General features: G+C 37.7%; 1 protein-coding gene across 2 annotated transcripts in view; it reads left to right on the top strand.

Annotated features, from left to right (window-relative positions):
• The window catches only part of RB1CC1 (RB1 inducible coiled-coil 1), a 68,348-nt gene that overhangs the window by 38,564 nt on the left and 5,706 nt on the right, over positions 1 to 24,078 (top strand). For both annotated transcript variants that reach the window (XM_040972578.1, XM_040972579.1), the window contains exons 14-21: positions 91 to 217; positions 298 to 2,195; positions 12,846 to 13,011; positions 15,213 to 15,321; positions 15,421 to 15,658; positions 21,090 to 21,144; positions 22,636 to 22,683; positions 23,513 to 23,571. In XM_040972578.1, coding sequence (XP_040828512.1) covers positions 91 to 217; positions 298 to 2,195; positions 12,846 to 13,011; positions 15,213 to 15,321; positions 15,421 to 15,658; positions 21,090 to 21,144; positions 22,636 to 22,683; positions 23,513 to 23,571 — 2,700 coding nt within the window. The remainder of the gene's footprint in view (positions 1 to 90; positions 218 to 297; positions 2,196 to 12,845; positions 13,012 to 15,212; positions 15,322 to 15,420; positions 15,659 to 21,089; positions 21,145 to 22,635; positions 22,684 to 23,512; positions 23,572 to 24,078) is intronic.

Raw genomic sequence — 24,078 nt, forward strand, 5'->3', positions numbered from 1 at the left:
CCTCCTCTGCTTGTGAAGTAGATGAAAAATAAGTAAGTACTTAAAAAACATAAGAGACCAAAATTATAATTTGTTTGCATTGTGTTTCAGGGTTCCCTTACTTTGTGACTTTGAACCTCTGCACCAGCATGTACTCGCTCTACATAATTTGGTAAAGGCAGCACAAAGTTTGGATGAAATGTCACAGACCATTACAGATCTGCTCAATGAACAAAAGGCAAATGAAATTCTTTCAAATGTTTATCTTTATTAGTGTAAAATATCTATGACTTTTTAATCGCTTTCTCTCTCTTTCAGGCATCTGTAAGTCAGGCCTCCCCACAGTCTACTTCATCACCAAGGATAGAAAGTGCAACAGGAATGACAGCTACTACCTCACCAAGAACTCCTCCCCCACTCACTGTTCAGGATCCCTTATGTCCTACAGTATGTCCCTTAGAAGAATTATCTCCAGATAGCATTGATGCACATACATTTGATTTTGAAACTATTCCCCATCCAAATATAGAACAAACTATTCATCAAGTTTCTTTAGATTTGGATTCATTAGCTGAAAGTCCTGAATCAGATTTTATGTCTGCTGTGAACGAGTTTGTGATAGAAGAAAATTTATCGTCTCCGAATCCTATAAGTGATCCACAGAGCCCAGAAATGATGGTGGAGTCACTTTATTCATCAGTTATCAATGCAATAGACAGTAGACGCATGCAGGATACAAATACTTGTAAAGAAAATTTTGGAGATTGTGCTTCTCTAAATGTCCAATTAGAAAAATGTAGAGTTGTTGCCCATGACTCTCATTTCAGTATACAAAACATCAAGGAAGACCTTTGTCATTTCAGAACTTTTGTACAAAAAGAACAGTGTGACTTCTCAAATTCTTTAAAATGTGCAGCAGTGGAAATAAGAAATATTATTGAAAAAGTAAAATATTCCCTAGAAATAACACTAAAAGAGAAACATCAAAAAGAACTTCAGTCTTTAAAAAATGAATATGAAAGTAAACTTGATGCACTAATAAAGGAGAGTGAAGAAAATGAAATCAAAATAAAAAAATTGAAAGGAGACTTAGCATGTCTCGAGGAGGTTTTACAAAATAAAGATAATGAATTTGCTTTAGTTAAACAAGAAAAAGAAGCTGTGGTCTGCCTGCATAATGAAAAAGATCAGAAGTTGTTAGAGATGGAAAATTTAATGCATACTCGAAATTGTGAAATTGAAGAACTGAAACACTCTAGAGAATTAGCATTAGAAGATTTAAAGAAGCTCCATGTTGAAAATGATGAGAAAATACAGTTGGTAAAGGAAGAACTTCAGTCCTTAGAGCAAAGGCATCTAAAGGAGTTAGAGGATACACTGCACCTCAGGCATACACAGGAGTTTGAGAAAATTATGGAAGACCACAACATTTCTTTGGAGAAATTGAAAAAGGAAAACCAACAACAAATGGAGCAGTTACAAGCATCTCATGCTGCTATGGTCCAGGAGAAGGAAGAACAGCTGCAGGAGTTAAAACACAAAGTGTCTGACTTGTCAGACATGAGATGCAAGTTAGAGGTTGAACTTGCATTGAAAGAAGCAGAAACTGATGAAGTAAAGCTTTTGTTGGAAGAAAGCAGAACCCAGCAGAAGGAGACCTTGAAATCTCTACTTGAAAAGGAAACAGAAAATTTGAGAACAGAAATAAGTGAGTTAAACCAAAAGATTCAGGATAATAATGAAAATTATCAGGTCGGCCTAGTAGAGTTAAGGACTTTAATGGCAATTGAAAAAGATCATTGCATTTCAGAGTTGATTAGTAGACATGAACAAGAATGTAATGCGTTGAAAGCTGAATTAAACAAAGTAACATCTTTGCATCACCAAGCATTTGAGATGGAACAAAACCTAAAAGAACAAATAGTTGAAATGCAGAATAAACTGGACTCAGAATTGAGTGCTCTTGAAAAACAGAAAGATGAAAAAATCAGTCAACAAGAAGAGAAATATCAAACGATTATACAGCACCTTGAGAAAGACAAAGAGGAATTGGTTGTGCGCAGTAAACAAGATAAAGAACAGTTAATTGAGAAACTTAATTGTGAAAAAGATGAAGCCGTTCAAACTGCACTAAAAGAATTCAAATTGGAGAGAGATGTTGTTGAGAAAGAGTTATTAGAAAAAATTAAGCATCTTGAGAATCAAATAGCAAAAAGGTAAGAATTAAGTTCAGTATATAATTAGACAGTTAAAATTGGTGATTCAACTTGCCTGTGTATAACCATAGAACCTTGTTTATATCATTAGGTAAGTGTAGTAATTTGAATACTTTCTTATTAAAAAAAGCTTTTTTTTATCGTCACTCTTTCTTATACACAAAAAAATACATAACCCTAACCCTATACTAGTAACTTTAAAAAAATGAATCTCAATATTTGAGAATTTTTGAGAAATGTTTTTTAGAAGGTTTGAAATATTTTAAGGCACTTCTTTTTCTTTCTTTAATCCGTAATTCATGTTCAAGAGTTTTTCTAAATTCTTAAGTTGCAAATTGCTTATTTTTATTCTCTATGTTCACATTAAAGAATACAAGATTCCTCTGGGCAAATTCTAATCACAGTTTGAGAATATGTTGAGTTAATCATCATCATTATTTCATTGATGTTGCAATTTTATTTTCTCTGTGGCTTGAATATAATGTTTCAAATTTCAGATCTGATTCTATAGATTGGGATTACTTTTTGTTCTTTGAATCTTTCTTATTGTTACTATCTGTGTCTATCTCCTAGTCCAGAAGATAATTTTTGGTTTGTTTACATTTTAAAACTTTTTGATGGGGATATGTGGACTAATAAACAATTTCTAGAGTATAATATATTAATTAGTTGTTTTATTAATTCTCCAAGTGAGTGTATTTATGGTTATTTTGTAATTTAACCTATTCTGCTGCATTATTACTTTTAAAGTTTGTTTGGCTGATATGTAATTCTCACATATTAGGATACAGTTTGGAAATAGAAACTCTGGTTTTTTATCCTGAGGTGCACAGGGGGGTTAACAGAAGCATTTGTGCTTGCGTAAAGGTTGTAAAGATCTGGGGTCCTGAAAATCTACCAAGTCACTGCTGAATATCCAGGAATTTTATCATGGAGATACACAGCTGGATGCTAGCTAAAGTAGTTACATAAAAAAATAAAATTTTTGTAAGATTGTGGAAGTGTTGAAATGGGCGTAAGAGAGCTCTGTAGAACATGCTCAGTTCACTTGACATAGCTTGAACAAATTGAAGTTTATAGCCAAGATAGAGGTGGAAAGGAAGGTGGAAGGAACGTGGGAGAAGAGAATACTTAGGTAATTGGGAGATTTTGGCTAAATTCTTCTTAATTCTTGGTGGAAGACCATCCGAGTTGATTGGTTACTAAAACATGAAGAGTTTGGGAAACTGCTTTTCCATAAGGAGTTAGATATGATATCCATCTATTGTGGGGTTTCCCTGTCTTAGCAGGATCATTGCTACAGTTAAACACTACAGTCTAGAGAAGACATAATGTTAATGCCAGAGCCCAGGAGGACCTCTAAGAACCTGATCCAAGTTGAGTTTTAGAGTTTTTATGAAGTTTCTGAGTAAAATACTAGGAAATCGAAGCATCCATCAAAGCTGATGATTTGTGATTGTTAGGAAGCTGCTAGAGCATTGCAGTCTCTTCACAGCACTAATGGGTAGTCTTGTACAGAAAAAAAAAATCTAATTTTTCACAGTCCACTACTGTGAAACTTCAGTTGACTACATCCGCCTTTGCAGAATAAGCCTGAGCTTCTTGAGAACCTGGGCTTTTAATGGCAAATACAGAAATATATGTATGGGGGAAAAGTATACATAGATTGCTGGAAAATGTAGAATGTCTGCATTGTATTGTGGATGAAATAAAAGGAATGAGGGCAATTCTGAATAGATAACAAATGGGTCATCCCCTATTGCACTTTCAAATAAAGACACTTAAAATATCATGTTTATGCCTGACATGATTCAACTTTATATACCTCATGTTGCTACAGTCATTTTCAACCTGTCTCCAAAAGGTAAGACTAAAACATAGCCCTTTAGGAGTGATACTGCCATTAATTATGCTTCCTGTTATACATTTGTATAGTTTTTAGTTGATTCTTCACTGCTGATCATGCCAGTACCAACACCAACATCCTCTCCTAAAAAAACCCCATTAGGTTCCAATAATGTTTGTCTTTGCCCTCATTGAATAAGAGCAACCTTTTGTTCATAGAAAATGAGGTTTAGTAATCCATGCAACAGTATCCTTTGTATATTTTCCAGAATGAAGAGTCCTAAGTATCCAAGTTACTAATATAAACTTCGAGTTTAGTGGTACTAAACAGAAACAGCTTTTTTGCTTTCCCAGGCCACAAGCAAGGAGCTGGCTGGAAAGTGGGGCTGCCTGTATGAGAACCTGTACCCTTGGGCCTGGCGCAATGGCGTGGTGGTTGTGGTTCTCGCCTTGCACATGCATGGATCCCATGTGGTCCCCGGTTCTAATCCCGGGTGGCCCTGCTTCCAATCCAGCTCCCTGCTTGTGGCCTGGGAAAGCAGTCAAGGATGGCCCAAGGCCTTGGGACTCTGCACCCAAGTGGGAGAACCGGAAGAGCTCCTGGCTCCTGACTTTGGATTGGCTGAGCTCTGGCCATTGCAGTCATTTGGGGAGTGAACCATTGGAGGGAGGATCTTCCTCTCTGTCTCTCCTTTCGAATAAAAAATCCGCCTTTCGAATAAAAATCTTAAAAAAAAAAAAAAAAAGAACCTGCATCCATAAGGGATTCCAGTGCGTGCATGGCAAGGACTTTTTAGCCACCAGGCTACCGCACCGGGTCAATAGCTTTTCTAGATAAGCCTAAACGAAATTTGTACAAGCAGGATGCAAACATTTATCATTTCTCTGTGTCTCTTTCTGATTATTTGATAGGTAGATATGGAGGCTAGTGCGGAGAGAGTATCATTTTGCATTCACTGTTCACTTCCTAAATACCTGCAAATGGGCAGGGTTAGGCCAGTTTGAAGCTGGGATCCTTGAATTTCTTCTGGGTCTCAGGTGAATTTCTTCTGGGTTCAGGATGGGCATCTTCCACTACAATCCCAGATACATTAGCAGAAAGCTGTTTCAACACAGTGCCAGCTCCAGACTTCTCCATTTGTGCCCTTCTTCCATTTGATGATTGAGACTCCAGAGGCTACTACAGGCCTGGACCTGGCTAAAGCCAGAGCCAGGAGCTTCATTCATGTCTTGCCACGTTAGTGGCAGGTCACAGGCACTCTGGGCATCTGATGCTGCCTTCTTGGGTATATTAGCAAAAACTGGATCAGAACTGGAACAGCCTTGATTGGATTCAGTCTTCCTGTTTCCAAAACTGGTTTCACATGCCACAGTTTAACCATAGTGCTGGCGCCCATCTCTGTATTCCCAACATGGGAAAATTCAAGTCAAATAGTGATCTCTGGTTTAGAGCATGCACTACATTTGGACATTATCCTGATTACAAAGTAGCAGCTATCTAGCGCTGTTAAGTCTTCAATCTTTTGGGGGCTGGTACAATGGCTCAGTTGGTAATCCTCCACCTGCAAGTGCAGGCATCCCGTATGGGCTCAAGTTTGTGTCCCAGCTGCTCCACTGCTTATCCAGCTCCCCACTTGTGGCCTGGGAAAGCAGTAGAGGATGACCCAAGTCCTTGAACCCTGCACTGAAGTGGGAGACCCTGAAGAAGCTCCTTGCTCCTGGTTTCAGATGGACTAAGGTTCTGCCCTTTGTGGGCGTTTGGAGAGTGAACCACAAATGGGGGATCTTCTGTCTCATTCTCCCCTTAAATTTGCCTCTTCAATAAAATTAAATATTTTTAAGAAGTCTTAAATAGTTTGGACTATCATTGCCTCAATCTAAATGGGAAGTAGCATAGATTGTATGACCAAAAACTTTGCTGGTTACCGGATCATGGATACACATCTTTTCACTGGAAGTGGATTCCTGTACTTACAAGTGATTCTTTTAAATCAGACATTCAGCAGCTTTTGCAATGGTCGTTTTGGCATGAATGGTCAAAGTCATGAATAACTACTGGTGAGCACGCTGTTCTCATTCACCATCGATGTGGTCTAATGTAGTCACTGCCACTAAATGGTCATTCTCTCGGGAACTGCAGTGCAAGGACTCAGTGTTTGTTGCTTAATGTATGCAAAGCCATGTTGCTGAATTCAGGTCCAGCCTCTTGTCTTTCCTCACAGGGTACATCTTTATCAGTCTGTTATATGAAGATTGATGTGAGTGGATAAAGATATTTCTTGGTAACTGAAAATTTCAGCTTGACAGTGTGGTGACTAACTGGTTATTTGAAGTAGAACATAGTTCTCAGAAGACTTAAATAGCCTCATGTGTGCTTGTATATATGGCTTCATCCATATTCTTCCTTCACAAATAGTCTGTGACCAAATTTGAATCTAGTACATTTCATATCCTTCACTTAACCCACTCAGCCTTTTAGCCAATCTCTTCAGTGCATTTCTGTATCACTGGCCATTCCTCAGGTGTATTGCTTGCCACATTGCCAGTGCAGATTTACCTTCACTGCTTTTCTTCAGGTTTACTCAGCAGGACCACAAGTTTTACGTTGCTTTGAAGAGTTTGAGCACATTGTATAGAATCAGCAGGAAACCAGACCTGTTTTTCTCTCTAGCATATGGCTGGTGAGAGGCAGTGTAAAAGGAACTGAAAACTCCTGAATGCTTGAACTGTTTCTTGTATGCCAGATTTGTCAAATGGGGAGTGCAGTTGTGCAAACTCCTGATTTGATTGATTAGGCAGGAGCTTCATAACAAGAGGCTACAGTGTCCTGGTTAGTTGGAAGCCCCATTGTCAGCTGCCAGTCTGCCCAGGGACCCAGTAGCAAGCCACAAAAATAATTTAAAAGAAAAAAGTGGCTTAAAATCTCAGGAGTCTTTGTGATCATTTATGCAGTTTGCCAAAGACTCCATGTGGAATTTTTATCTGCCATGAACTTCTCAGGTATAGGAAATGCTAAGTTGTAACAAGTACCTAGCTATTAAGAAGCATGTTGTGCTTGTTACTACTTTGCTATTAAGAAGCATGTTTTCACCAACTGTGTTAAGTCAGTATGCTGTTCTTGAGATTCACAAGAAACTAGCATCTTTATCAGACTTACACCACTACCCACCAAAGAATTTGTAGAATAAAGAAATGGTTAAGATACTCAATGACCTTCCAAAAGTATCAAACATAAGCTGTGATTTGATTTTTTATTTGCTCTTTGTAGTTGCTACCAGATAATCATGATAGAGAAGTTGGGAGTTGATATAGTCTCAAAATTATACACTTTGTAAGTAAAAGCAAATCCCTCTGTCAGGGATTGAGTTCTGAGGGAATTTGTCCACTATTTTTTACATATATTTGTCCTCTGCTCTTCCTCATGGTCAGGATTTCCTGAAGTATGGGTAAAGGTCAAGCCTGTAGTGTTTCTTATCACTTCACCTGTTCAAATAGATGTAATATTACAAGAGGAAAGCTACAAGAAGTACGAAAAGATACCATGAGGGAATGGAGTGACAGTCATCTGTTGTGTGTGTGTGAGTCTTGTGCATAATTTATAAGTGAAATTGTCACAATTTTCCTTTTTCTTTTTTTAGGAAGTATCATATGGTTTGGTACTGTCCTACTTTAGGCATCCCCTAGGACTTTGTGGCTTCATTGGAATACAGCCTCCACCACTACCCTAGAATCATTTACCATTTATTTATGCCTACTTTAGGCAGAGATAGTAGTTACAACAGAGATCATGAAGCTAACCTTTTTTTATCTGACCCTTTACAAGGAAAGCTTGGTGATCCCTTCTTTAGACCCATAGGGCTGGGGAGGGGGTGAATGGCTGGGTTAGGTAGGTGCCAAATCTAATAACTCTTCCTCAGATAGTGGTGGCATTGTTAATTTGAACCAGCAAAAAGCTCATAATTGAAATAGCCATTGAACATGTTCAGGTTGAGTAAGAACGTGATTGAGATCTCTGTGTCATGTTAAGTGCTGTATGGTTCTTGAGATTTTATTTGGCCCTATCAGTAGTTTTCTATATTGAAGAGTCTGGGCATAAGTCATCCCTGATTCTGCTGAGAGGTCTGTGGTATACCACCTGTTTCAACTGTTGAGTACTGCTAACCTAGTAGACTGTAGAAGCGTTGGGATTCCATCACCCAAGGTTAAATAGTTTCCTGAAGTCAGGGAAATAGTTGCCCAGCCCATTAATGGTGTAATTGATTACTGATTCTCAGGTGTTGGAATTGGTTGGGGGCTATTCTTGATTTTAGATCTTTTAATGCTTATGCTTCTTTCTAAAATTTTCAAAGTTTTTTTGAACCCTCTCACTATGCCTGCCATTAGACCCTTTCTTCTAAACCAGAATTTACGAAACTTGTTCTTCAAAGGATCAGATAGGCGATTTAGTATGGAGTCACATTTTGTTGTGAGTTATCATCCATTAAGCAAACCCGAGAACACTGTTTTTCTGTACTTAAAAATTGAAACTAAGTGTTTTTTTTGTCACTTAAAAACAACCTCTTTACGTGTTTACATGGATAAGATTTTTTTTAAAACTTATTAAATTATTTGATACAGATTCCTGTGTTTTGCATCACTCTGGAATGCAGTCAGTGACAAAGGTTATATCTGGTTGAAGACAGGAACCAAGACATCAGTTAGGTCTCCTCCAGTGGGTGGCAGGTACCAACCAGTTGAGCCATCATCTGCCCTCGTGGGGTGCATAACAATAGGAAGTTGGAGTTGGAAGTGAACTGAGCACTCCAGCTTGGGATGTAGAGATATTCCAAAATTGTTGGCTTAGTTGCTTTGGGAAAATATCTGCCCCATATGGAAATTCTTTGCTGCAATGAAGATTCAAAGAGTAGCATTGTTTTGCATTTGAAATCCTTTTACCTACTCTATAGCAGTGCATTTTGATTGACATTTGGAACAACCTCCAACCATCCCCTAATCTAAATAGAAGAAGAAATACTTGTTTAGTCTTTTCATGTAGTTGTGGTTCTGGTCACTGTATTCAAATTTAGCAAGCAATTATCTTAACATTAGGTGTTCTGTGGAATGTGAAACTCATTCAGTGGATTTGTTCATAATCATTTACTGGTATACTGTCACAACTTATATCTTTTATCCAGTATTTTGTTTTGGAGGGGTGGGGTGACATCATGGATTATTTTGACTTAAGAAAAAGAAAAAAAAAACACAATGGAACTACTTAATGATTCTTAACATCAGTGTTTTGTTTTTGTGTTTGTTTTTAAAAGGAAAATCTGTCCTTTTTCATCTTCAAGTGAAAGACAAATGGTTATAGAGTTGGTGCAGTTGTCATCAGTTTGTTGTCAGGTGCCAGAAATTTTACCATAAGTGAACATGTCAACAAAGTAAAAAGATAACATCTTAGTGTTGTAATGAAAATAATTTTAGACTCTTGACTCCTGAAAGTCAGAATTGCATCAAGTTTCTGTGGAACATAACTTTTGAGAATTCGTCTAAAGATGTTTGACAAAATTTTGTTAAGGAAATACTAAATACTAATACTAAATATTTTAGGCTTTCGGGACAGATGGGCTATGCTCTTGTTATGCAGCTTTAAGTGTAGCAAAAGAACAGCAAGGCAGTGTAAGTGAATAATGTGGGTATGTCCCAATGAAAATGCAAATGAAAGGGCTGAATTTGCCCACCATGAAGTATCCTTTCATTCATGTTGGCAATATGATTCTGGTTTCAGGTAGTCCACAGAGTATTACCCACATTGAGTTGTAAACTTGGTCACTGCTTCCATTTGAATAATCATGGTCTGTTGCAATATTGATTTTGACCTTCCCATTGTATTCATTCTTGTACACATTTCCAATTTTAGTATTAAAACTTTCATTGAGTGATTAGTAAATCTTACTTTGTTAGCTTTTTAATTCTTTGGTTATGTGCAATTCAAGGTAGCAGTGACCTGAAAACGATTAAATAGTTGTGACAGGTTGTTAAAACAGCTTGTTGAGAAGAGGATACCTTGTGTGAGTTTATACTTAGCACCTTAGGCAGGGGAGAAGCAGCTGTTGCTGTTACCAAGGAAGGGTTGGCAGGATCTGTTGGGACAGCTGGAACATGTCCCATAACCTTGGCTTCTTTACCCAGCTGATCTCCGACAGCTACCGTCCTGCTCCTTAGTGCCTGGGTCTGTGATTTGGGCTTTACACTGGCAGTGGGAGCATTACTGCCTCAGTCCTAATTAGGTTAGAGAATACATTCTAGATTTCTCCGAGTTCTTTTACTGTGGAGTAATTTTTATCTTTCTGGAATGAGCTTAAAACAGTGGCCACTTTTCTGAGATATTAGGGTTTAATATTAGAACTTGCCTTAATGCTGGGAGAACAAGTAATAAATGAATCACTTTTGTTTTTTATTCAAATAGTAATTAACCAAGAGAGGGAGAGATAACACTGGAGCTGTGTAGTTGGCCACTAACTGCTTCCTGGTCTCATGATACAGGGACCCAAGAGCATGGGCCATTTCCCACTGTTCTCAACAGTGCATTAGCATGGAGCTGGATTGGAAGTGGAGCAACTGAGACACCAACTGGCACCTATACGGGAGGCTGGCACTGCAGATGAAAACTTAATGCAGTGCACCACAATGCCAGTTGCATAGTGGTTAATTTTAAAGGCCATGAAATATACCCACTGAATGTCAGCTAGAAACTCCTTAGGAGGCTCCTAGAGTTATTGGAAGACCTCAGAAGTCATCCAGAGATGCCAGAGTGGCAGCTTATTAGAAAACCTTGGGAAGCTCACATTGTCCAAGTATCTGGACACCAGTGTGTCTGCAGCACACTAGGTAACCTTGTCAGGATTTTTCTTCATCTGTTTATATCTTTCATTGGCAGTCTTGAGCCCAGAACCTAATGTAAAGAGGACTCTATCCCATAGCATAAACCTTTAAAGAACAATGCTAGTATAAGCACAGACAAGCACTCACATGTTTAACACTTTCACAGCTTGGTCCTGCATATATTAGAAAGCAAGTTGTGAGGTCAACAGCCAGAAAAGAGATTAGTAAAAAGCACATAATCCATCAGTTAGTGCGCAGAAGCTATAAACATAATAGAAGAGATGCAAATGGCCCATAAGTAAATAGTTATTCTACCTAGCTTTTCAAAAAAATTTAAAATTAGGATTATTACGTACACATTATTTTTGCAAATATAGGGGAAAAGGTTTTCTTGTATGCCTGTGTACAGTGAGAGTTTTGGGTGAGTATTTAATCTTCAAGATAGTCTATCTCTCGTACTTCAAAAAGTTTGTGCAAAGTTAGAAGTAAAAAGTTGGTTTTGGCGAGAAATTTGGAATTGACACAAATTTCAACGAAGTCCATACAACAAGCATATTTTGGGGGAAAAAAAAAACACCTGTAGGGATTTCAAAAACACTTTCATCATAATTTTCTATTTATTTTCTGAGAGCTTTTTGAAGTGCTTTTGTATGCAAAACAACAGGTTTGTACATTTCTTTTGGGAATGAAGGAATTCACAAGTTTTTAGATAATGTTAAGTTTCATTTGGTAGTTTTGTTAGAAAAAATACATTTTCCTTGCTGAATTGTAGTTTTTTTCTTCCAAAATTAGCTATTCCCCCAAGTATATAGTAGCTTGTTCCTTAAAGAAAGCTAATCACTGTTGTTGAGGAAAAAATATGTTTCAGTTGTTAACATTGGTAGGCTTAATTCTGCTCATATCAACCTTTTCTGTTCCTAAGGTATTGAAAAAAATTACGTGGCTGATAGGTAAAATGATCATTGAGAAATTCAGACAGTATAGCATATGGTGTCGTTTCATCTGGATAGATACAGGCACAGTAAGTCCTGGTCCCAACCACAGGATGCTTATTATTGCTGATTATGTCATAAGCTCCCTTTTCTTTGCCATGACCTTTCTGGTCAGTGTATCGTGTAGCCTGTGCTAAGCATCCAGGGTGTTTGGTGATATGTTTGGGGAATGATAGTATCTTAAAGAGATAATGGTGTTTATGCGTATGTGTGTGCCTGGAAATATGTCTGGTACCTGTGGCATCTCATCTCAGAATTGACCCTGACCTGAAGTTGAGCATATCAGGTAATCCAAGGATGCAAGAAACCTAGAAATTAATGTGTTGCCTTTATACATACAATTCTGTTTGGCTGAAAATGACTGTATGTAGTTTTGTTGGTTCTGCTCCAGTTTCTCTTCCTTCTGCCTCCCTTCTTCCCTCCCTCCCTTTACTTCCTTCCTTACTTCCCTCCCTTTTCTTCCTTCCTTCTTTCCCACTTGGGTGCAGGGACCCATACAGTTGGGCCATCCCTTGCTGCTTTCCCTGGCCGTTCCAGGGAGCTTAATCAAAAGTGGAGCAACTAGGACATGAACTGGCACTCGTATAGGATGCTAGCATCATAGGCTGAGGGCTAGTTTGCTATATTATAGCACCAATCCCATTTTTGGATTCGTTTTTAATTGCAAAGTGTTTGTGTTTGAAAAGTTACAGTAACAGCCATCACAAAACTGAAATTTGAAGGCAACTTTCAGAGAATATTTTTCTACATGCAGATCACATTATTTTGAATTAATTTAGTCTACCATTTATTATTGGCTAATATGTTTCAATCCTTCACCTTTCACTTGCCTTGCTTACTTTTTTAGATTGACTTCATGTAGAAAATACTTTCACAAATGTGAAGAATAATATATGTATTTTAATTGGATCTATTTTTAAAAAAAGTAATACTATATTTAATTTTTAAGTTCTGCCACTGAGTCCATCAGGGAAGATTCTTCAAGCTTAGTTGCTGAACTTCAGGAAAAACTACAGGAAGAAAAAGCTAAGTTTCTAGAACAGCTTGAAGAGCAAGAAAAAAGAAAGAATGAAGAAATGCAAAATGTTCGAACATCTTTGATTGCAGAGCAGCAGGTATGCACCTTTGTCCCCAAACCAGCCAGATGCAAGCTCACAAATTAATTGCATCTTGTAGTTTGTCATGTTTTTTGTGATTTTCCTTATATTGAATCTATCAATTCTCATTAAATATTTTCACTATAAAAGCACATCTTGAAAGTAACTTTAACAGTAATTATGTTATCTGATTATCTCAGTTGCTTCAGAGTATGAATTAGGAGATGTGAATACGGTGTGTGGTTTCTTCAGTACCTATAATATCTTGGATTGATCTTTGGACCTCATGATAGCTACATTACTTTTCTCAAATTCTGATGTTTATACTACTAAAAAGATATTTCAGTAATTTCTCCTGAGGTCTAAAATACTGTTAAATTACTTGCTGTCCAGTACAAATTTATTGCACATTTCTTTTGTAATTTTTTTATTAGGCTCATACAGTGTTGAATTTACTAATTTAATGGTTATTTTATTTATTTATTTATTTTTGGCCAGCTTTGAGAGTTAGTGTTTGTTAGCTTCCTGGAACCAGATCACAGGATGAATGCCAGTTGAAGACAAAATTAAAGAAAGCCATTGTTGTGTTTATATTTCATGAGAATTAGCTCAAGGCTGTGGGAAAGGAGAGGACTTCGAGACAGGGAGCTTCAGGAGCAGTTGAGTGGCTGTTGTCACTTGTGGCAGCTGTGCCAGGGAACATAATGTCATGCTTTTTCATCCCGAGTGATACACCTTTCCAACTACTGTGGGTTATTAGGATATATGCACAGGCTTAACTTGCAGAATTTTTTCTTTTCCCAAAATTATTATGAATTTTTAAAAAGTAAGTTAGGGAATACAAAGAGAACAAGGAAAAAAACAGTTAAACCTTTTGGAATTGTTAAGTTTTAATATCTGGTGGAAGAAACAGATACCAGAAGAAAAGCAAAATGTGGCTTCCTGGAAATAAAGGGAAGTTATGTAGTAAGGGAGGAGGAGTAACTAGTAGTTTCAAGAATCGTCAGTGAAGAGTGAGCATCATGACATCACTTTTTAAAAAAATACTTATTTTTATTGGAAAGACAGATTTACAGAAAGAATTGAGAGGCGGACAGAAAGATCTTCCATTCACTGGTTTACTCCCCAGGTGGCTGCATCGACCAGAGCTAAGCCAACCCAAGCAAGAGCCAGGAGCTCCTCCAGGTCTCCCACGTGGGTGCAGGGTCCCAAGGCTTTGGGCCGTCTGCTGCTTTCCCAGGCCACATGTTCAGAGCTGGAAGGGAGCAGTTGGAACATGAACCAGTGCCTACATGGGATCCCGGCACATGCAAGACCAGGACTTTAGCCTCTAGGCTACCATGTCAGGCGCTGCATTAAAAATTTTTTTGAACAAATTTATTTGAAAGCGAAACAAGAAGAGACATTTTCATTCTTTCTTTGATTGCATTTTGGGGACCAGGACACAGGAGCGCTTAAATTGAACTCTTCCATGTAGGTAGCAAGAAGCCAAGTGCTTGCACCATGTTCTGCTGTCACCCAGGCACTGGAGCTGGAAGCTAGGTCAGTAGCTGAACAGCCAGAACTTATACAGGGATTCAGGCATGAATTTTGATGTTGCAAGCAACCACTTGAATTACCTTACTAACCCATATTAAGTTTTTTTCTAAAAATGAGATTAGAGATTATAGAGTTCTTAACTTTGGAATTTGAAAAACTGGGCAAATAGAAATAGTTAATTTAGATCATTAAATCAATGTTTATATTGTCTTGCATTTAAAAAAGGCTTGTTTACAAAGTTAAGATGTAATAACGAGTCTAGCTAATGAAGTCAGATATCTAGCAACCGTTACATATAGCCAGATATGAGGTAGAAACATACCTCTAAAATGTTCAGACGGTAATCAAGATTCAGCTGCAAAACAGAGGAAGCTTTCAGAGGCAGGGAGATTACTGAGAGAAAGGTATGTAACTGCGTTCTTGAAATGGTCCATCATTTCACTTTATCTCGAAATGATTGCTAATGTTCTGCCTCTGACAGGAAATACATGAGTAATGGTGAGAATTTATTTTTAAGATACATTGTATTGGGCTGAATATCCTTTAATGCTCATGTAGCACTTTTATTGAAAAATTTGTAATTCACATTTTTTTCTTCATGTGTAACATTTGCAAGTTTATGTTCTCAATCTTAGTTTTTAGGTATAGGTACATAATTAAAAATTTTTCTGTTGTTCCAGACCAACTTTAACACTGTTTTAACAAGAGAGAAAATGAGAAAAGAGAATATAATAAATGATCTTAGTGATAAGTTGAAAAGCACAATGCAGCAACAAGAACGGGACAAAGGTTAGTACTCCTTGTAATATGGTATTTAAAAATGACAGAAATTGTCTGCATTTTTTCCTCATTACTCAATGTCTATTTCAATTTGGGGGGTTCTTTCAGATTTGATAGAATCACTTTCTGAAGATCGAGCACGGTTGCTTGAGGAAAAGAAAAAGCTTGAAGAAGAAGTCAGTAAGCTGCGGAGTAGCAGTTTTGTTCCTTCACCACATGTACCTGCAGCCCCGGAACTTTATGGAGCTTGTGCACCTGAACTCCCAGGTGAAGCAGACACACTGACCATGGAAACAGCAGAGGGAAGAGTGGATTCAGCAATGGAGACAAGTATGATGTCTGTACAGTAAGTATTGTTGTCAACAGTGATATTTAATACCTTTTTTTTAAAGTCATAGCTATACAAGAGAAATAGCTTCCGTCTGTTCATTTTCCAAGCCATCTTCTCTTTTCTCAAGCCATTATGCAGCCAGTTTTGAAGTGCAGCAGCTGAAACTTAAACCAGTGCCCATGTATTAGCCAGTATGCCACTCCACTGACCCAGTACTTAATAATTTTAAACTACTGATACAATTCTATGTAGCATAAAGTTCTGAAGAAATACTTACTATTCAGAGTTCATGTGTCTATAAGTTGTGCTGTTTTAATTTTTATGCTGAGTGTGAGAAATTATTTTAATATAACTGGTGTTTTCATTACCGTATATAATTTATGTATCCTCCTCTCTGTTCTCCCCTGCAGTCTCCCATTGGGTGCCTTTTCCCAAGTTTTGTTGCCCATGTGAGAAAGCCAGATTAAATTTCCAGATTCCTGCTTTGGCCTGGCTAGGTCCTGTCTGTTGAAGCTGTTCAGGGTATAAACCAGTGAATGAGAGATCTTTATCTCTTTTCAAATAAACAAACTAAAATTTTGAAATAGAGGAAATATGTCATTTAAAAAGAAAATAAGCATATTGAAATTGCACGATAACTAAAAAATATGACAGGGCTTGGCACCATGGCCTAGCGGCTAAAGTCCTCGCCTTGAAAGCACTGGGGTTCCATATCAGCACCGGTTCTAATCCTGGCAGCCCTGCATTCCAACCGGCTCCCTGCTTGTGGCCTGGGAAGGCTGTCAAAGATGGCCCAAAGCCTTGGAACCCTGCACCCATGTGGGAGATCTGGATGAAATTCCTGACTCCTGGCTTTGGATTGACGTATCACTGGCCATTGTGGTCACTTGGGGAGTGAATCATCAGATGGAAGATCTTCCTCTCTGTCTTTCCTCCTTTCTGTATATCTGACTTTGCAATAAAAATAAATAAATCTATTTTTTTAGATTTAGTTTTATTATTTTTTTTCATTGGAAAGGCGGATATACAGAGAGGAGAGACAGAGAGGAAGATCTTCCATCCGATGATTCACTCCCCAAGTGAGCGCAACAGCCGATACTATGCCGATCCGAAGCCAGGAGCCTCTTCCGGGTCTCCCACGCGGGTGCAGGGTCCCAAGGCTTTGGGCCGTCCTCGACTGCTTTCCTGGGCCACAGGCAGGGAGCTGGAAGGGAAGCGGGGCCGCTGGGATAGAACCAGCGTCCATATGGGATCCCGGGCATGCAAGGCGAGGACCTTAACCACTGTGCCATGGCGCCGGGCCCAAAAAATAAATAAATCTTAAAAAAAAATGCCAAATATATTCAGTGTGGAAATATTTAAAAACATTAAATATAATCCATTCATTCTGCATACAAGAAACATAACAAAGTGACAGTGAAAACTTAATACAGTTGGAAAATATGTATATGACAAAATGAAATCTTTATAAGCAATTTAGAGCAAAAGGCTATATAAAAGGATGAAATTTTTAAATTGGCTGGGGCTCATTTCACCCAAAATCCGATTAACTTGCAAATGCTTTGAAATGACTTTGACTTGCTTTTATGAATCAAAAATGGATTAAAACTAGGACTTTCACGCCCAAAATTACAGCAGAAAAACAATGAAATATATTAACCACAGCGAAATATAACAATGTAATTATAATCTTAGTAATTTTTCAGGTTGGACATATATCAAATAAAAGGAAATCTGAAAATTCTAAAAATTGAAATTAAAATAGGAATCAGTACATCTGGGATAGTCATATCAAAATATAACTTAGTCATTCAGTTTGTGGAATCTAGAGTTAGAGGTTCATTTTGAGCAGAAATTTTTTTTAGAGACAGGCATTGTGGTGCAGCAGTTTATGCAACCATATCTCATATGAATTGGTTTGGATCTGGTTGTTCCCTTTCTGGTCCATGTGGGATACCCAGATAGGTTTCCAGGCTCCTGGCTACAGCTGTGGTGATCATTTGGAAGGTGAGCCAGTGAATGTGAGATTCTTTTTACACTTCCCTTTTTCTTTCTCTGCAACTGCCTTTCAAATAACTAAATAAATGTTTTTAAAAAGTTTAAATTGAAGAATCATTAAAAAGGCCATGAAATAGGCATTTTGAAAAATATGCATAGGTTTCAAAGCCTTTTGTACCCAAATAAATAAATAAATCCTAAAATGTAAATGACTTAACTTTAAAAAGCAAGCACATACAGAAGATTCCAGTGAAACTTTAAGACTGTTTTAGGAATGAACAAAAATGTTCATGGCCTCTTGGGGAATACAAAGAGATCTTAAAGTTATATCTGGACAGATGACATTTTTCTTCTTGGTTTATATTACTTCTCAGATAAGAACCTTGGTTAGGGCCTGGTGTGCTAGCCTCTGGTTAAATCCTCTCCTTGAGTCTGCCGTGATCCCATTTGAGTGCTGATTCGTATCTGTGCTGCTCTGCTTCCCATCTAACTCCTTGCTTGTGGCTTGGCAAAGCAGCAGAGGATGGCTCAAGGTTTTCGGACCCTGCACCCTTGTGAGAGACCTGAAGGAGGCTCCTGGTTTTGGATTGGTTCAGCTTCTGGCTTCAAAGTGGCTCAGCTTCAGCTGCTGTGGCTACTTGGAAACTGAATGCAGAGACAGAAGATATTTTTCTCTGTTATTGTTTCTCTATTTAGCTGTCTTTCCAATAAAATAATAAATCTTAGAAAAGAAAAACTGGAACCTTAGTTATTTAATTTCCACCACATTAAACAGAATAATTTAGGTAAAACTTGATATTGGAAGGTAGAATTTATATTGGGAAATAGATGTACCAAAAAAAAAAGGTAAATATAATTTCCTGGTAAAGATTAGAGAGTAGAATTGTGTCATGTCAGGTATTTAGTTGCAGTTTTAAAAAAGGATGTAAATTCCAAATCCTGTTGATAAAGACACACAGCGATGGACATTGTTGATAATCCTGAAAATAAACCCATGGATGTATGAAAATGCATATAGGTTATTGAAAAAAGTTTTATTTAAAAGGCAAATTTATTTAAAAGGCAAATTTTCAGAGTGAGAAATAGACAAATAGACAAATGTTCCATCAGCTGATTTGTGCCATGACCAAGTCTTGCTGGGCTTAAGCCGAGAGCCAAAAACTTTTGCATGCAGGGCCCCAGAAACCTGGACCATCTGCTGCTGCCTGCCAAGGTGCACTGGCATGAGACAGATGCCATACTATAGAATGCATGCTAACATTGCAAGTGTTGGCCTAACCCATTGTGCTGCAGTCCCAACCCCTGTATTTGGCCTCTTAAATGTGATTCATGATGGTATCCCCAGATGGCATTTTTAGAGTTAATTGATTACCTATTAGTGATTTATAACCTGTATTTCACATTATGCAAATGTGAAAGTCATGTAATCACTAAAATTCTTATTCAACATACAGATTTTCTTTAAACTTTTTATTTTCATCTTATTTTGAGACTCAGAGATCTTGCACCCACTAGTTCATTTGCCAGAAGCTTACAGTATCCAGAGTTGGACCAGGCTGAAGCCAGGAGACAGACTGGAAACCAACCTGGGTCTCCCTCATGGTTGGCAGAACCCCACCATGAACAAGCTTGAGGGTGTTGTTTGCTGCTACTCGGGGTTCAGATGAACAGGAAGCTGGATTGGCAGTGGACTAAAAAAGCCAGGCACACTGCATATGGGTTGCAGGTGTCCGAGTTTATGAATTAAGTACTCTACCATATTGTCTATCCTAAACCTATAGATTTTCTTTATGGAAAGTGAAGATTACTTAGGAATCATGCAGGGAAAACACTTTGAACACAGCAATAAAAGATGTTAAATTTAGACCTAAGTATCAGTACAACAAACAACTAAAGACTAGTAGTTAAAGTTTTTTTTAAAAAAAAAAATCCAAATATTGAAATTATTGTTGTCAAGTCTTCAGTCTTTTCCAAAAAATTAGAAGAGATAATAGGTTTTCAAAATTCATTAAAGGTTGGTATTACGCTGGTATGCAATCAAACACATCGTAAGGGGAAAAAATATTCTCATTGACTATCAGTGTAAACATTTTCTCTTGTATGACTTAATATGTTTCATAGGCAGAGTAAGAGTGAAGGGCAGACAGACTTAAATTTGCCAGTTTGCTCCCAAAATATCTGTAACTGCTAGGAGTGGTCCAGGCCAAACTCAGGAGCCAGCAACTTCTTTTGGGTCTCCCCTAGGTGCAGGGGCTGACTGCTTCTTGTCAAGGCACATTATTGTGGAGCTGGGTTGAAAGTGAAGGCAAGATGTGGACCACTGCCCATAGAGGATGCCAGCAGCTTTATTTGTTATGCCACACTTTTGCCTAATATAAATATTTTCAAAATAATTTTCAAAACCTAAATCTGGCATCCTACAGAAGACATCTCCAATGAATTTATCCAGAAATATAAATTTATGATGTACTGTCACTAGTTTGTTGTACTATCACTAGAAAAAAAAAAACGATCAGCCGAGTAGATGAATGAAAAACAGTTGAGAGAATGCAGTAGCCTTCCTTGATAAAAACATTTTTAAAAAGAGAAGGCAATTTGTTCAACCTGATGAAAGACATCTGAAAAAAAATCCCAGCTAACATTATACTCTGTGTTGCAAAATGACAAAACATCTTAAAGAACCAAGTTACAAGACCTTAAATATTTATAAACGAAAGGAAGACAGTGTTGTGCTAGACTGACATATATGTCAGTGGAATAGACTTGTCACTTCAGAAATTAGTTCTTGCATTACAGTCCAAGATCCAAAGCCTCAGTTGAGGAACACACTGTCTTTTCCACAAATGGGCTGGGATAGCTGAATATCCACATGTAGAAGGGAAAAATTGATCTCATTCCTCCTCCTGTAAAGTAACTTACAATAGAGCCTAGACTTAAGTTTAAAAGCTAATGGGAGTAGGTCTTCATTACTTTGTGTTAGACACAGGCCCTTCCTGAAGGAATTAACATTTAGAAAAGAAGATGCAAAAAAAGAAAAGAAACAAAAAGCCTTTACTAATATTTGCTTTCACCTAGCTTTAGATTTGTTTTAGTGTAATGGGCAAGAATACATGTGGGAAAGTTACCTAGTAATCTCTGTTGAAGCTCTTAATAGTAACAAGCATTCACTCAGGAGTGAAAAGAGTGATTTTTCAGTCCTTGAGAAAAACGTGAAAGTTAAAAGAGATTGGCCTAAGATAACTGCATGCACAAAGTTTTGCTGATAATTTGAAATGATTTATTGATACAGTTCTACAAAGATCACACTGATGTTATAATTTAGTTAAAAGACAAGTATAGTTTACAAATTTAAATTATAGTATGCTCTGTATTAAAACTTAAATTTCTAAATTCTTATTTGGAAAATGTAAAGTTCAGAATTTGAAAAGACTAAATTATTCTCTTTTAGAGAAAATATCCAAACGTTGTCTGAAGAAAAGCAGAGGATAATGCTGTTAGAACGTGTAAGTACATTTTATTCTTTAAATGCCGTTTGTAATATTTTCACTTAGAGATAGTTAATAACTGACTTTCAAAATGTATAATGAACTATCTATTTCTGCTAATGTTTTGAGAGGATCTGTCATTTACATTCCTAATGGTTAGATCATCGACAGTGGCGTGTCGATGTTTTTGTCTGTCTTTGCATGCCAACAAATGATCTATATGAGGAAAAGAGGTTGGTCGCTTTTATAAAATAAATATTTAAAATAATGACTAATAGTTTAGAATTCAGTAATACATATAAATTTTACACATTTCAAATACTTTGGAGATAGTCATAAATATAAGTGATGGAAAAAATGGTGATCTTTTTTTTTTAAGTTACGGTTTTAGTAAATTTTGACTCAGAGGAGAAGAAAATTGGCCAAAAGAGGTTTTTCTTTACTTTTCTTTCAAAATTGTACATGTTTGTCAAATCTTTAATTGTAGACTGGTTTTTGTTCTGTAGGTTTTTAAAGTTTTGAGCAGTACATTTTGACTTTATATGTGCTTCATTTTCTGTTACAAATCCAGTCAAAATAGCACAACTGTGTTCAAATATAAAATGTTGTAATTTCATGTGTATTTGAATGCAGTGGGGAATTAGAGAATATGAATGTCACATTCCTCTGCCAATTTACTCCCCAGATGCCAGCAGCAGTCACTGCAGAAGCCAGGAGCCATGTTCCCAGGCTGGGTCTTTTCCCTGGTTGCAGGATTCCAACTACTCGAGCCACCTGCTGCCTTCCAGGGAGCATAATAGCAGGAAGTTGGAATTATAAGCAGAACTGAAACTTGAACCTAGACATTTCCAAAGACATGAAATTAATCACTCTGCAAAATGCCTACCCCTAACTTTACGTTAGAAGAGTTCCATGGTTACTTACCTCAGGGCTATCTGAAATGACTGTCGTAAATTTGGGCTCCCTCCTGCTAAATGAGGCCTGTTATTTTTTGGAGGAAAATCTTGAATATTTACTGCGTGTTTGCAAGTTTCATTGACATTTCCAGTATTTATTAAGGTTTGAGAATCCTTTCATACATAAATAAAGCAACTCCATTTCATTTTCATTAAAGCCAATAAATAACTGTTTGCAACTGTTTTAGGTAGCAAAGGAATGGAAAATATTAACCCTTCATACCAGTACTGAATATTAGTTTGAAACAAGAACTTTATATCTGTTCATTTGAAAGACACGGGCAGAGATCTTGCACTTGCTCCTCTTTTCCCAAATGCCCACAGCATCTAAGCCAGGCAGAAGCAGGGAAAACAGCATTCAGTGCAGGTCTCCCACAAAGGTGGCTGGGAGCCATGTATTTGAGCCATTATTTGCTTGGTACCAGAGTGTACAATAGCAGGAGCCTGGAATCAAAGTTGGAGCCAGGATAGGAATTTTTTTAAAAGTTTTTCTGTTTGGATTTGTTTGGGTCGATACAAAGATGAATCCTTGATTTGTTCTTTCTACTTGCAGACATTGCAGCTAAAGGAAGAAGAAAATAAACGGTTAAATCAAAGACTGGTAAGTCTTTCTTTGACAAGTTGCCGTACCTGACAGTTTGCCCAGTTACACCAGCAACCCATTTTTTTAAGATTTATTTTAGTTATTTGAAAGGTGGAAGTTATATAGAGATCTTCTGTCCACTGATTTACTCTCCCAAAGCATTCAGCAGCTGGTGCTGTGCCGCCAGAAGCCAGGAGCCTAGAACTCTCTATCTGCATCTGCCACCTGAGTGCCGGGCCCAAGTATGTGGGCCACCGATTGCTACTTTCCCCGGCACGTTAAAAGGGAGCTGGATCATAAGTGGAGCCAGCAGTACTCAGACCATTGGGATGCTGGCATTGCAGGCAACTAATTAACCCACTGTACCATGTCACCAGTCCTTGTTACTCATGTGATAGTCTAATGGCTAAATCCTCACCTTAAATCTGCCAGGATCATCAGTGCCAGTTTGTATCCTGGCTATTCCACTTCCCATCTAGCTGTCTGCTTGTGGCCTTGGAAAGCAGGATGGCCTGAGGCTTGGGACCCTGAGCCCATATGGGAATTGAGGAGGCTCCTGGCACCTGACTTTGGATTTGCTCAGCTCTGGTTGTTGTGGCCACTTGGGGAGTGAACCAGAGGATGGAAAATTTTCCTTTCTGTCTCTCCTTCTCTCTGTGTATCTGCCTTTCTAATAAAAAAAAAATACTAATAATAATAAAAATAAATCTTAAAAAAATAATCTCAGGGCCAGCATTATGTCATAATAGTTAAACCCGCTTCCTGCAACTACAGCAGATACTAAATATCTAGTAAATGCATGTGGTGCTTTAATTTTCTAGAAGTTTCATGAGTCATTTTTTTTTAGATGTCTCAGAGCATGTCTTCCGTATCTTCAAGACATTCTGAAAAGATAGCCATAAGAGAGTAAGTATTTTATTTTTAGTTTGTGTTTTAGTTTTGTGTATTGAAGTTTTGTGAATTGTGCCTTAAGGAAAATACAGAACTCATACAAATTCAGCCAAATTCAATGAATACAAGGGGAATATTTTGTATTTAGTGATAATAAGTCCTGGAAACATTAGAATTGCATTCCAAAACCTTCTGACTCTAGCTTTATCCTTCTCACATACTTGCTATGGGCCTTTTAAATGCTAGTTTTCCACAGATACTGTCTTTTTAAATCCCATTTAGCGCTAATCTTTTTCATTTTAGATTTGAAAGTCTTTTTCTTTTTGTGTGTGTGTGCACAAAAGGCTGTTATAGATTAAGAGGGAGAGACACAGAGATTTTCAGTCCGCTGGTTCGCTCCCCAGCTGGCCACAATGGCTGGAGTGAGGCTGATTTGAAGCTGGAACCAGGAGCTTTCAGGTTTCTCATGTGGGTGCAGGAACCCAAGTACTTGGAATGTTCTCCACTGCCTTCCCAGGCATG

Source organism: Ochotona curzoniae, unplaced genomic scaffold, assembly GCF_017591425.1.
Source record: "Ochotona curzoniae isolate NIBS_2020 unplaced genomic scaffold, NIBS_Ocur_1.0 contig_2318, whole genome shotgun sequence".
NCBI classification, from domain to species: Eukaryota; Metazoa; Chordata; class Mammalia; order Lagomorpha; family Ochotonidae; genus Ochotona; species Ochotona curzoniae.